The sequence below is a fragment of the Sinohyriopsis cumingii genome, chromosome 11, assembly GCF_028554795.1.
Source record: "Sinohyriopsis cumingii isolate HCF-2022 chromosome 11, ASM2855479v2, whole genome shotgun sequence".
Taxonomy (NCBI): Eukaryota; Metazoa; Mollusca; class Bivalvia; order Unionida; family Unionidae; genus Sinohyriopsis; species Sinohyriopsis cumingii.
The window spans coordinates 62,974,762-62,987,268 of NC_142971.1; the positions used below are offsets into that span (position 1 = coordinate 62,974,762).

Here is a 12,507-nt window from a genome sequence, read left to right on the forward strand (position 1 = left end):
TGCATTACTAATGCAAGGGGGCAATCAATCTTCCAAGGTCTTTGATGTCAGATTGAGAAATTTCTCAAATTACTGCAGTACAGATGTTCGTCCTATCACACGCCCCTTGCCAACTGGGGTTTCTGCCCAAATAATCGGCTACTGTTGGTAGCTCCTGTTCCAGTTGAAATTCCTATTGTCACTCTTGTCTGCTTGGTATGATCAAGAGAAATTTATTTGGCCAGTTAGAGATTTAGGGTTCTAACTAGTTAAATCAACAGAAAAAAGAAATGGTTGTAACCTTCTGTTTTTCTCCCTCTAAAGGCACTTCTTATATTTAGGCAGCCAGTACTGATATGTAGATTGTTTGGACTATTTTAAAAGTTTAGCAGTCTCTCACTGTGAGAAATTTCTTTCATGAATCATTTTCCTTTGAATGATGACATGAAAGCCACCTTGTGGTCTCACTCCACCTTCTCAACATTTTACCTTTGTTCGTTGGTGTGCCAGAGCAAGGGAATTTATATTGTGGGTTTAATTATATCAGCCCAACAAACTATAAGGCCATGCACTAGTTGGTAGTAGAAAAACCTACTTTAAACAATGATAAGTTCATTTGACAGTTTTTTTTAGGCCAATACTTTTAGAATGTATCAGATACAGTGTTGCATTTTGTCTTAGGGAGAGTTACCATTAAAACTGTTATGTTCCAAATGAAATTTGAAAAGATTAAAACCCCATATCAGTTTCAATCAGTTTGCAGAGAGCTCAATTTGAATCTAATTGGTATATTTGGATGCATATATTGCTGATCTGAATAGATTTTCAGGCCATTATGACAGCTCTTTTCTTGACTTTTTGGCAACAGGTGGAATACATGTTCATGAACAAAACAAGTTTTCCATTTTCTGCTTCTAGTTTGTTCCATTGAGAGATTTCCTGGGTAAGCCAGGGGAGACGTCAGCAGCTTTACAAGCTCGCCAGGCCAAAGAAGTTTTGGAGGAAATTCCAGAGCAGTTTTTGTCATACATGAGGAAGAACAACATCAAGCCAAAGCCGCCACTGCAGCGACAACTTACCATCTCATCAATCAGGTCTTTACCAGCTTCAGAACAGTGATTGTTGTCTCTTGTTAGAGAGACAGTCATTCCATATTTGTTCACCTGAAACATTCATACTTTCCTTCCTGCCCCCCCTCCAGTATATTTAATAGAGTATATAGCTTTCACTGTGTCCATTTGTCTGTCTGTAACCTGTTCATCTGTTCATAAATAATTTAATTTATGGAGCACAACTCAAACACTTAGAAGTATTTGAACAAAAATTAGTACACCTATCAAACCAGTTGCTTTGAGGTGCCTTTTGATTCTTAGAGTTTTCTGTATTTATTGTTTGTATATTACCATGGAAACAGAAATAAGGTTGATTAACTATAAATAGTATATAAATTGTGGTTGCTTGGACATAGGAACCATAAGCAACTTTTATTAGATATCTTTCAATGAGTTGGTGGGGGGGATTCATCTTCTGCAGAAGACTCATGTGACCTGTTGTCTTAAGCCTATTTGGTAAGCAGTTGATACTGTATTTAGCACCAGATGGTACAAATGCACTTTATGGCACAAATACACTGTATGGTACAAATACACTGTATGATACAAATACACTGTATGGCACAAATACACTATGGTGCAAATATACTGTATGACACATATATTGTGTGGCACAAAAATGCTGGTACAAATACACTAGGCATTTGAACACATTAGCAGCAAACTAGTATTTGAGCTGGAAAGTGTATGTAAAAGTATTATGATAGCAAATTGATGCCCTGCTTTGCATCAGATAATTTGATACACATTCTGTATGCATGCATTAGGCCATAAGCACCAAACGATTTAATACACATTCTGTATGCATGCATTAGGCCATAAGCACCAAATGATTTGATACACATTCTGTATGCATGCATTAGGCCATAAGCACCAAATGATTTGATACACATTCTGTATGCATGCATTAGGCCATAAGCGCCAAATGATTTGATACACATTCTGTATGCACGCATTAGGCCATAAGTGCCAAATGATTTGATACACATTCTGTATGCATGCATTAGGCCATAAGTACCAAATGATTTGATACACATTCTGTATGCATGCATTAGGCCATAAGCACCAAATGATTTGATACACATTCTGCATGCATGCATTAGGCCATAAGCACCAAATGATTTCATACATATTCTGTATGCATGTATGCATTAGGCCATAAGTACCAAATGATTTGATACACATTCTGTATGCATGCATGCATTAGGCCATAAGCACCAAATGATTTGATACACATTCTGTATGCATGCATTAGGCCATAAACACCAAATGATTTGATACACATTCTGTATGCATGTATGCATTAGGCCATAAGTACCAAATGATTTGATACACATTCTGTATGCATGCATTAGGCCATAAACACCAAATGATTTGATACATATTCTGTATGCATGTATGCATTAGGCCATAAGTACCAAATGATTTGATACACATTCTGTATGCATGTACGCATTAGGCCATAAACACCAAATGATTCGATACACATTCTGTATACATGCATTAGGCCATAAGCACCAAATGATTTGATACACATTCTGTATGCATGCATTAGGCCATAAGTACCAAATGATTTGATACACATTCTGTATGCATGCATTAGGCCATAAGCACCAAATGATTTGATACACATTCTGTATGCATGCATTAGGCCATAAGCACCAAATGATTTGATACACATTCTGTATGCATGCATTAGGCCATAAGCACCAAATGATTTGATACACATTCTGTATGCATGCATTAGGCCATAAGCACCAAATGATTTGATACACATTCTGTATGCATGCATTAGGCCATAAGCACCAAATGATTTGATGCATATTCTGTATGCATGCATTAGGCCATAAGCAGATCAACAGCCTTCTAGCTGGAAAGCAGAATTTGTTTTAAAAAATGGACAATAAAATTACCACTATTGCCATCAATAATTAATTACAAAATTGTATAATAAAATTACAGCTATTGCCATCCACATTTCTACAAGTTATATCCATGTGGTCACTTAGTCTGACCTTGGTTAGCGTCAAAGCAGAATGATCATGCAGAAGTTATTCCCTTCATTCAATTGTTAAATTATATTATTATAAACACTATAATTGGCAAATCAAACTAGCCATATCTAGGCCCTACATTTATTACATTTTTTCCATATTTTGAGTTGTGTGTTGAACTTTGCCTATAGTTGGCACCCTGTAGTCACTATTCTGTAGAGGTGATGTAGAATGTTATTACTCACAAACACACACAGACACACTCTTGCTTTCTCTCTTACTAGTCGTAAATCAGAATAGCTTATTCCATGACCTGTAATCTATCTGTCTCATCCACCATCCATTCATTAGCACAAGTTTTGTATCACAACTCCTAAACTACAAGGAGATTACCATGAAATTTTACTCATTCATTTTAAGCTCTGATTAGTCATTAATGAAAATTATGCCCCTCAGCATGGCTGGTATGACATTAATCTTGTAAATATTATTATCATTACTCCTCCTGAACAGATGTTCATATCAACATGGGATTTTCACTTTAAGACTTCTTATGATGTCCTGTTGGTCCTAAATGAAAATGGTGCCCAACAGGCATCAGATATTGTCACATCAATGGCTTTCTTGAAAATCTTGTTATGCTACTCTTGAACTGATGGTCATATCAGTATGTGGTTTTCAGTAGAAGACTTATTATGAAGTTTTGTTGGTCGTTAATGAGACTTATTATTATGTCTTGTTGGTCATTAAGGAGACTTATTATTATGTCTTGTTGGTCATTAATTAAACTTATTATGATTTCTTGGTCATTAATTAAACTTATTGTGATTTCTTGGTCATTAATTAAACTTATTGTGATGTTGGTCATTAATGAAAATTGTTATAATGTCTTGCTGGTCATTAATGAAACTTATTATGATTTCTTGTAACATGTCAAGGCTCAAGTTCAAATAAAATGGAATAGATGGACAGCTCACACCTTTTTCAGTTACTGGATCTCTCCAGTGTATTGTAGTGTCAATAAATGGTGTTTTCACCACAACAGTTCATATTTAGATGATAAAAGCACAAAACAAAACAAATATAAATAGTTCACACAGTTTATTATATGACTTCCAGGCTTGGATGTGTTTTCTCACAAAATTTAATGCTAAAAAATGGTGAAATATAATATTTGCAGATATGCAGAACAGACGTTTGATAAAGCATGTTGAAATTACAGCAATAGTTTCAGTGGTAAATTGCATGTGAAAATCAGCATAAATGTTCCATTTGTCCAAATTCACATAATCTCTAACTCATATAATCCCAATTCCCAAATTAATCTTGCACAGAAAAATATGTTAATAGTTCTCAAAACTTGTTCATCTGGCATACCGAAGTGGTAATGATTTTGTGCATCCATTCAGTGTTCGGAACTAGACTCAGGTTTGTGTTTTAGAGTCCCATGGTAAATACATTAGAGGCACAGTCTGGAACCTGATGTCAGTAGTGTGTTGCATGGGTTGACTACGACAATGTGTGTTGACTTGAAGCAGCAAAGTGTGTCATTGTGTTGGGTATATTATTTCGACATCTAAATGACACAAACACTACAAAATGGATGGAAATTTGTGATTTCAAAAATGATACATATAATGGAGTAGGAAATTCCATAATGCCAATCGGAATACTAAATTTCCAATGGATAGCAGACGATAGTGTTGACAACAACACTGACAGTGTCGTCAGCTAAATCCTTCTATGGGAACTTTTATCTGATATAACAAGGAAATAAACATTGAAACAACTTCAGAGAAACATTATAGTCATTATGAGTACTAAATTTAATGTATCAGTAATGTATCGGTAGTGACTATTCTACCTTGCTATTGTATTGATGCTTGATATTATCAGTTGAGATGACAAGAGACTTTTGTTCTGTTAGCTTGGTCTTGAGACCTTTACTGGAGTCCAGTAGAACCTCAACTGCCAAAACGGTGGATCTCACCCCTATTTATAGGTTTTGGGAACATACTCAGGAAATTCATGCCAAAGTTTTCATGAATATTACTAAATATGGAAGAATTCGGAAAGATTAACCTGAGCACCTCCTAGTGGAAAGCCAAGCACTCAGTACACACAGTAGTAAAAATGGCACCTGATTTCAAATGACAAAAATAGCAATTATTTCACAATAAATTATACGAAGATTCAACATTGATGATGAACAGTTTCATCACACTGGTGATCAAAGATTATGAACTTACATGAGTATTACCTTAGTCCTGGAGAAAAATGGATACAATTGCCTATTTCTCTCTCGAAATAGAAGGTAAGTGAAAACAGTTTACAATCCTATCATGTACTAATTGGGCTTCAAAAATCTTTCCCCAGATGGTGAATATTTAAACATATAGTTTTTATATGATTTACATATTGTAACAAGTTACTTTTCTTTTGTACAAGGGTCATATATTTAAAGCTGTTACTACAGTTACTATTACAAGGCTGTCTGGCATTTCTACGCACCTATGGTTTCCCTCACCTATATTGAAGCAAAGCTCATACTGAATTCAGCTGATAGACGAAAATAAAATACTGCAATGCTTACCATTTGAAAAGAAGCAGTTGTCACCAGATTATTCTGTTCAAAATAATATTAATTTTGGACTCACAGAATACCACCCCCATGTTTTCATGACTCATGAGATGTCAGCCTATTCTGTGCACAGCTTTGAAAAGATGTAATGTTTATCCATCGGGCTATAGCTTATAGCTAGTTTTACATAATTCAACGTAACAGTGCCAATAAATGGCAAGAGATATTAAGCAAACTAAACTGATCATGTAAAAAAATTTAGTCAAGTTCAACATTTTAGAAAAAATAAGCTATTATATTGAAGAGAAACAATAATGAATAGGATGTAATGTGTTTACAGTGTCTTGTTTTGGGGGAAAAAATTACTGAAGAATCCAGAAACGGACTATACATTGGGGAATTTCTTGAGAATCCCATTCTAGTGGCAAATTGACACATTGTATAGCAGATGATTTTGTACATGTGGGACAACTTTTTGTAAAATTGGAAACTTGGATTAAGATGCAGAATTCTTTTAAGGTATAAATTTCCATCTTGTAAATAATGTATTTATCTGTATGATTTTAAATGATAGTATTTTTTGGGTTACAGGTTCGAGAAGGTCATGGAGTGGGTCTTCATGTTGACAATTAGAAATCACATTTTCATACATATTTCAAGTTGAATTGTGATATTTTTGACATTTTATGAATCTCACTTTTCTTAATTAGATTGTGATTGTTTGACTCAAAATAACATGTGAGCCAATGTTTACAGAAATGACGTATTGTTGCGCAGAATTACCTGATGTACAAACAATAGGACTGCTTTCCCCAATCCATGAACATAGATGGGTACTGTTGAACACCACAAAAATTAATACCCATGATAATCAATAAGTTAACACTATTTCATATTTGAATGGTTAAGAATGATACATTCTTGTTGTTCATGACCTTAACTTGCACACAATATATTCATGTTAATTAATTGTGGAATGTATTTAAATGTCTTTGACCTACATCATTTGAATAATAGCTCAGCACTGTGCAAGAATCATTATGGCAAAATGTATTCATCACTGTAATAGCAAATCTGTCTACAAAATTGTGTTCTTTATTGACATGTGTTTATTATATATATTATTATTTGTAAGTGAAATATGTGAATAATTCTAGAAATGCCTCATAAGTGTTGTCCTTTACAAAGTGTGTACATTATACAAATGTGTGTTTTACTTTAATATTAAGCTACCTTACAAGTTTATAGTAAGAATTTCTGTGTTGATATTGGACTTTGATATAGTAAGAATTTCTATGTTGATATTGGATTTTATATTTTTGATAACATGAATAAAGCATTGATTTGTGACCTGTATTATTCATTAGCAATTTTAATACAGGTTGTGTCATTATACCAACTGTTTAGCAATTTGAATACATATTGTGTCATTATACAGACTGTTTAGCTATTTTAATACATAGTGTCATTATACAGGCTGTTTTCAAAGATCTTGGATGCCCTATTCTGGGCATTTGTTTTTACACTGTATTTATGTTATCCGCTGGTGTAAGGTACAGTACATATTGATCTGCTTAATACAATATTTGTACTAATTTGTTATTCTCCTAAATACCCATGCAAAGTGTGTACTAATTCTGTTTGTACATACTGACAGTAAAATAGCAGTAAATAATTTAAATGTGAGCATTTATATGTTTTTCAGTCTAAATATGCAAAAGAAAATCAACATTAGACATTACGTCTCAGTTCAATACTTGCCTTTTTTTAGTCAGATGTAAGTCTTGAACCTATGTAAATTTCTGTTTGTTTTAGTTTCATTTGCCTATCATAATTTCAAATGTCTGAATTCGTATAGGGATAGAAACTTGGAGTGTTATTAGGCAGGTCTTTATCAGTTTGATGAAAGTTAGCTAGCCAAGGGAAAGCTGACTGTCAAAATATGACAATAAAAAGTCACAACTTAAGTATAAAGAAGGAAAGAAAATATAGTCAAATGAAAAACAAGTTGTTTCTATTTATTTTACAAATTTATAACTTTTGCCTTGTTACTTTTGTTTGCAGTGTAAAATAATTCATTGATAATTAAAGTTATCAAAAAAGTAAATAGCATGTATATGTATATGATGAAGGAAAGTATTAGAATCCAGATGTATTTTGAAGAGCAGAAATAGATGTATATCAAAATAGACAAATATGTGGATAGGTGGATTTGCGTTTTTACAAATGGCTAGATTTTAAGAGATAGTGATCTTTAGGAAGAAAGACTTAAACAGCCAAAAACAGAACTGTGTTAACTTTATTTTAATTTTATCATTATTTTTCTTTATCAATATTTCCACTTAACATTCAATTAATGATGCAGTTTTTAGCATCAAAGCTAGTACGAAAAGAAAGAAAAATCCCCCTGCTGAAATATTACAGTGAAGTATGTGACATGCATGTAAACAATTCATTGACAAGCTGATTCTTGAGACTGATCTGAGAACACTTACTTTGATCCATTTAATTATTTTTGATCTAGCAAGGATGTATCGGTTTCATATATTAATGATCACATAAACAATAGATGACGAACACTGCTTGTGTTTGCTAAATTATTATGTGGCTATTGCAATAAAATAGTTAATGCAAATCTACTAATTCTATAATCAAAACAAGCTTAAGGTTTGTTTAAACATAAGATGAAATGACATTGAAAGTAACTAAAGAAAAAGAAAAGAAATTGCAGACTGATTTGTCCTTTTGAAGAAAACATCTCCAACAACAAAATGAAATAGCATTTGTTAACATCAAGTTCAGAACTTAATGTATATCATGTTGTTAACATTGACCCATCAAGTTAAATTGTGCACACTTGTTACTCTTATACAGATATAAAAAATTGATGCTGCTGTATTTTGCTGTGATATTTTTGCATTGAAAAACATGTTTTATCAGCTGAATGTCATATTGTTCACCTTCTTTTAATCAGTCATAAACAATTTATATGTTGTCATTGCACTTTCTGAAAGTTTCTACCTCTTGCGACATGTCAGATTTGTATTGCATGATGCTCAGCTTATTATGTTGTTTTTAGTACCTGTGTATTAATTCATTTTGACTACTTTGTCATTATTACTTTTTCCTCTTTGCAAATTTTAATGATATTCCAAATATGTGCACACCTTAATCCAAAATGGATTTTAGAGAATTTGTGCATGCTTGCATTTTTATCCATTTTTACTTAAGGACATATATTCAAGCTTTATCATAAAATTCTACTCAAATTTGTCCTTTAGCAAATCCAGTTTCTTATTGTTTTAAGATGTATTTTAAGTTATCTAATACCATTTAAACGAATTATAGACCAGTATTTGTAATTTTATGAATGTCAATTGTATGGTCTATGTACATGAATACTGTTGTTTTATGTCTTGTACTTTCTTGTTTATAGGTTTTCCTCCATGCTTATGGCATAGCATCCTTTCTTTGTTACTAAATATAGTTTGGATTGCTAAAAGTAGTAACAGACCTTATGGTTTTACTAAAATTGAGCAGAAAGTAGACAGCCACTGACCTTTCATGTCAGTATTATCAGGAAGGCAATACTACGTTTTAGGGAAATTATAATAGTCTTCCCTTGGATTTTGTTCCACTGAAAGTAGTATTTGAAACAATAGTTGAAAATAATTCTCATGTGCATAATAGTAACAAGAATCATAAATGATGACAGCCAGCTAGTTAATTTATGAGCTATGGAATCAGCCTTTGTGTTGTGATATATTGAAAGCTGTATTTCAAAGAATCAAGGTCGCTTATTGGTTGAAAATAATTACTAGAAAAGATTAAACTAATTTTTCTTTGGAAGCCTGTGTATTAGTAAATTGTACACAGTAGTAGGCTCGAAACTTAAATCATTCTAATTTTATCACTGTTGCTGCTCAGATACTTTAGAGGTAAATGTGGATCTCACCAGGATGGATTTTTATAGTGACCATTTTCAACAGCATTTGCATCACTTTAAAAGTTTCCTTTCAGATATATCATATAATGTAAGCCTGAGTTGCTAAGATTAACATGAAACTATAGTAATTTGGCCAAACATTAACATTATGTAGACCAACATTATCCTAATTATCCTAATTAGACGTTGTCTGTGCATTATAGCAACAGATGTGCATTAAAAAAGAACCTCGATAAAATATGCACAATCCCTATCTAACCCATTTTATCAGTAAGTTGGAGTGAATTTGTTTTCAATTTTGCGTAATACATTATCTGTTATATACATTTTAGATATTTTTACCGAATTTTTGTCAAGTTTGATTTAAAATTAGTCATGCTTGATTTAAACAACCTATATCCTGGTATAGCTTAATAATAATATTTGCTGTGCTCGATCATCACAATTTTTAAATGTTTGGAAGAAGAAGAAAAAACTGGTCTTTATATAATTTTGTTTTCAAATATTGGATTTTTCCGTTTTGTTTAACCAGATACATCTACTTTCTACCCAGACAAAGTCAGACAACTTCACAAGGTTACATGATGAATATCTGTTAGGTTTGGTATTTTGCATCTGTAAGATGGCAATGAATTAGTTTTATTTTATCCTTACTTTTCAACCATTTTCTCAGATGTTTGATTTTATTACAGGCAAATCTGCCTCTGCCCCAAGTGACCGCTGCAGTGGCTTAGTCATACCAAAGACTTATAAACATGGTACAAACAACTGTCTTGCTTGGTGCTCAAAATTGAGAGGTTAGTATTTGGATCGGTCGGCCTGGTGTCAGAATAATGTGACTGGGTGAGGAGTCATGCTACGTCTGCAACATGATTCCCTAGTGCTAGACATCACTTTAAACTGCCACAATGCAAACATTGTAATGATATGACAAAAAATTGTTAAAGCTACGTTAAAAGTCCAAGTCACACACACATATACTGTCCTATGTACAGTGACGTGTATGATATATAGCTTCCGTTGATCACTGATAAAATATTTAACTTGTGATTTCAGTAATGCTGAAAGGGACCACATGGTCTTGTTGGTTAAAATTGAAGTCTATTAAGGAGAAATGGGTCTGAAAATTTAATTCCCTTTTCAATGGCAAATCATGCTGTGAACTTGTATTCTTGTGTGGACATGTCATAAATTTGTTGTTACAGCAGGGTCCAAAATTGAAACAGAAGCTTTGTGTCTTCAAAATAGTAATTGCAAGATAACTTTCGTTTTGTTGGCGGTTTCAAAAAATACTGATGATGATTATGAGTATTAGATAGGTTTTAGTAATCCCTTTTCAAAGAATCCTGTATTAGGATAATTCTCTGTATATTTAATTTCTATCATGCATATAGAATTTCTTTTTTTCTGAAAAAAAACTAACATAACTGTATCTAAAACAAATAAATACATGATCGATCTTATAGCAAAGAATGCATCCAGGTGTGAGAGAGCTGCCCTTGTGTTGAATGGGCCTTTCCAAGGAAGGCAGTTCATGCAAGTCTATCCTTTACAGTCGTATATATTTGGAATATAATTCATTAGTTTATGTACATGTTCCCAAGTTAATAACAAATGATTGTTAAATATTGAAAACTAGTACAGAAGTAGAATATATATTGGGTGATGAAAAATTGTCTAGCAGTGTTGCCAGACTTGGATTTTTTTTCTTCTTCTGTTTACATGACTTGAAGATATGAAATGAGTTCAAATAATCAGTGCTACACAACCATCAAAATTGACAGGTTAAGTTTGGTTACAGAGATGGGCTTATAAATAGAGTAGAGGATGAATTTCCTGTGGATATGTTGAAATTCGCATCTGTGGTCAGATTTATATCTCTCTGACGATCAAGTCTCCTCAGCCTTCTTAAAATGACCAGGCTTCATATTCTTGAAATTTTATGAGCAAGAGACTTGATATCAAAGCCCCAAAACTTTGACAGCCATTAATTTTAGAGTTAGCTAGAATGATACAGATTTCAAAGATTTTTCTTAATTTGGGTGTCTGTAATAGGCAGCCATATAAATGCACTCAAATTTGATTTCACTTTTGAGCTAGAGCTTCAGATATATGCTTAAAAGTTTAGAATAGAAGATGTGGCCATAATAGGTCTCAATTCATTACAAATTGGCTGCGTAATACACTTTGCTGATGTCAATCATCACTGTTGAAATGCTATTGAACTTGTGGTATTAGGGATGCAGTCTTGTCAACCAGTTCATTACCATACAGTGAAACCTGTCAGGATGAACAATTTTTTTGGATCCAAATAAAAGTTTTGTTTAGAAGGGATTTTTGCTTTGCCGGTAATCACAAATTTCAAATGAAATGAGATGCAGTCCATTATGTCCCCTAAATTGTAATGTGTATGTTTTATTAATATACTGATCTTCTTGTTTTTAATATTTATTATGTATATACATTTGTTCTTTCATGTTGGCATATTTAGATGAAATGAGTCAATAAATATGTGAGAACATTATTGCAAATTTGTTCTTTCGCAGATCTTTATCAAAGTTAATGATGTGAGAATGGTTTTATGTTCAAAAATTGATTGACCGATTATATGTATATAGATTATTGGCAAATAAACATAAACTCCATTGATTTTCACTTTCTCTGGCACTGTTACAAACAATTAATTTTGAAAGCTGATACTATAGTCAGGTGTACAGACTAGTGATTAGCCTAATGTTGGTACTAAGTTTGAAATAGTAAACAAGTCTAATGTTGATTTTCTTTTGCACATTTAACAACAGATAGTTTAGAATCAGCTCTAATGATTTGCACTTAAGCATCATTTAAAATACTTTCTTAGACTATTTTTGTTATAAACTGAAAACAGTTTTAAAA

The 12,507-nt window shown here is 32.8% G+C and overlaps 1 protein-coding gene across 1 annotated transcript in view; it reads left to right on the forward strand.

The window, feature by feature from the left end:
- Window positions 1-12,136, forward strand: part of LOC149788564 (copine-8-like) — a 95,155-nt gene extending 83,019 nt beyond the window's left edge. The window contains exon 21 of the mRNA XM_089974602.1: window positions 898-12,136. Coding sequence (XP_089830728.1) covers window positions 898-1,098 — 201 coding nt within the window. The 3' untranslated portion in view covers window positions 1,099-12,136. The remainder of the gene's footprint in view (window positions 1-897) is intronic.
- The last annotated feature ends 371 nt before the right edge of the window (window positions 12,137-12,507 follow it).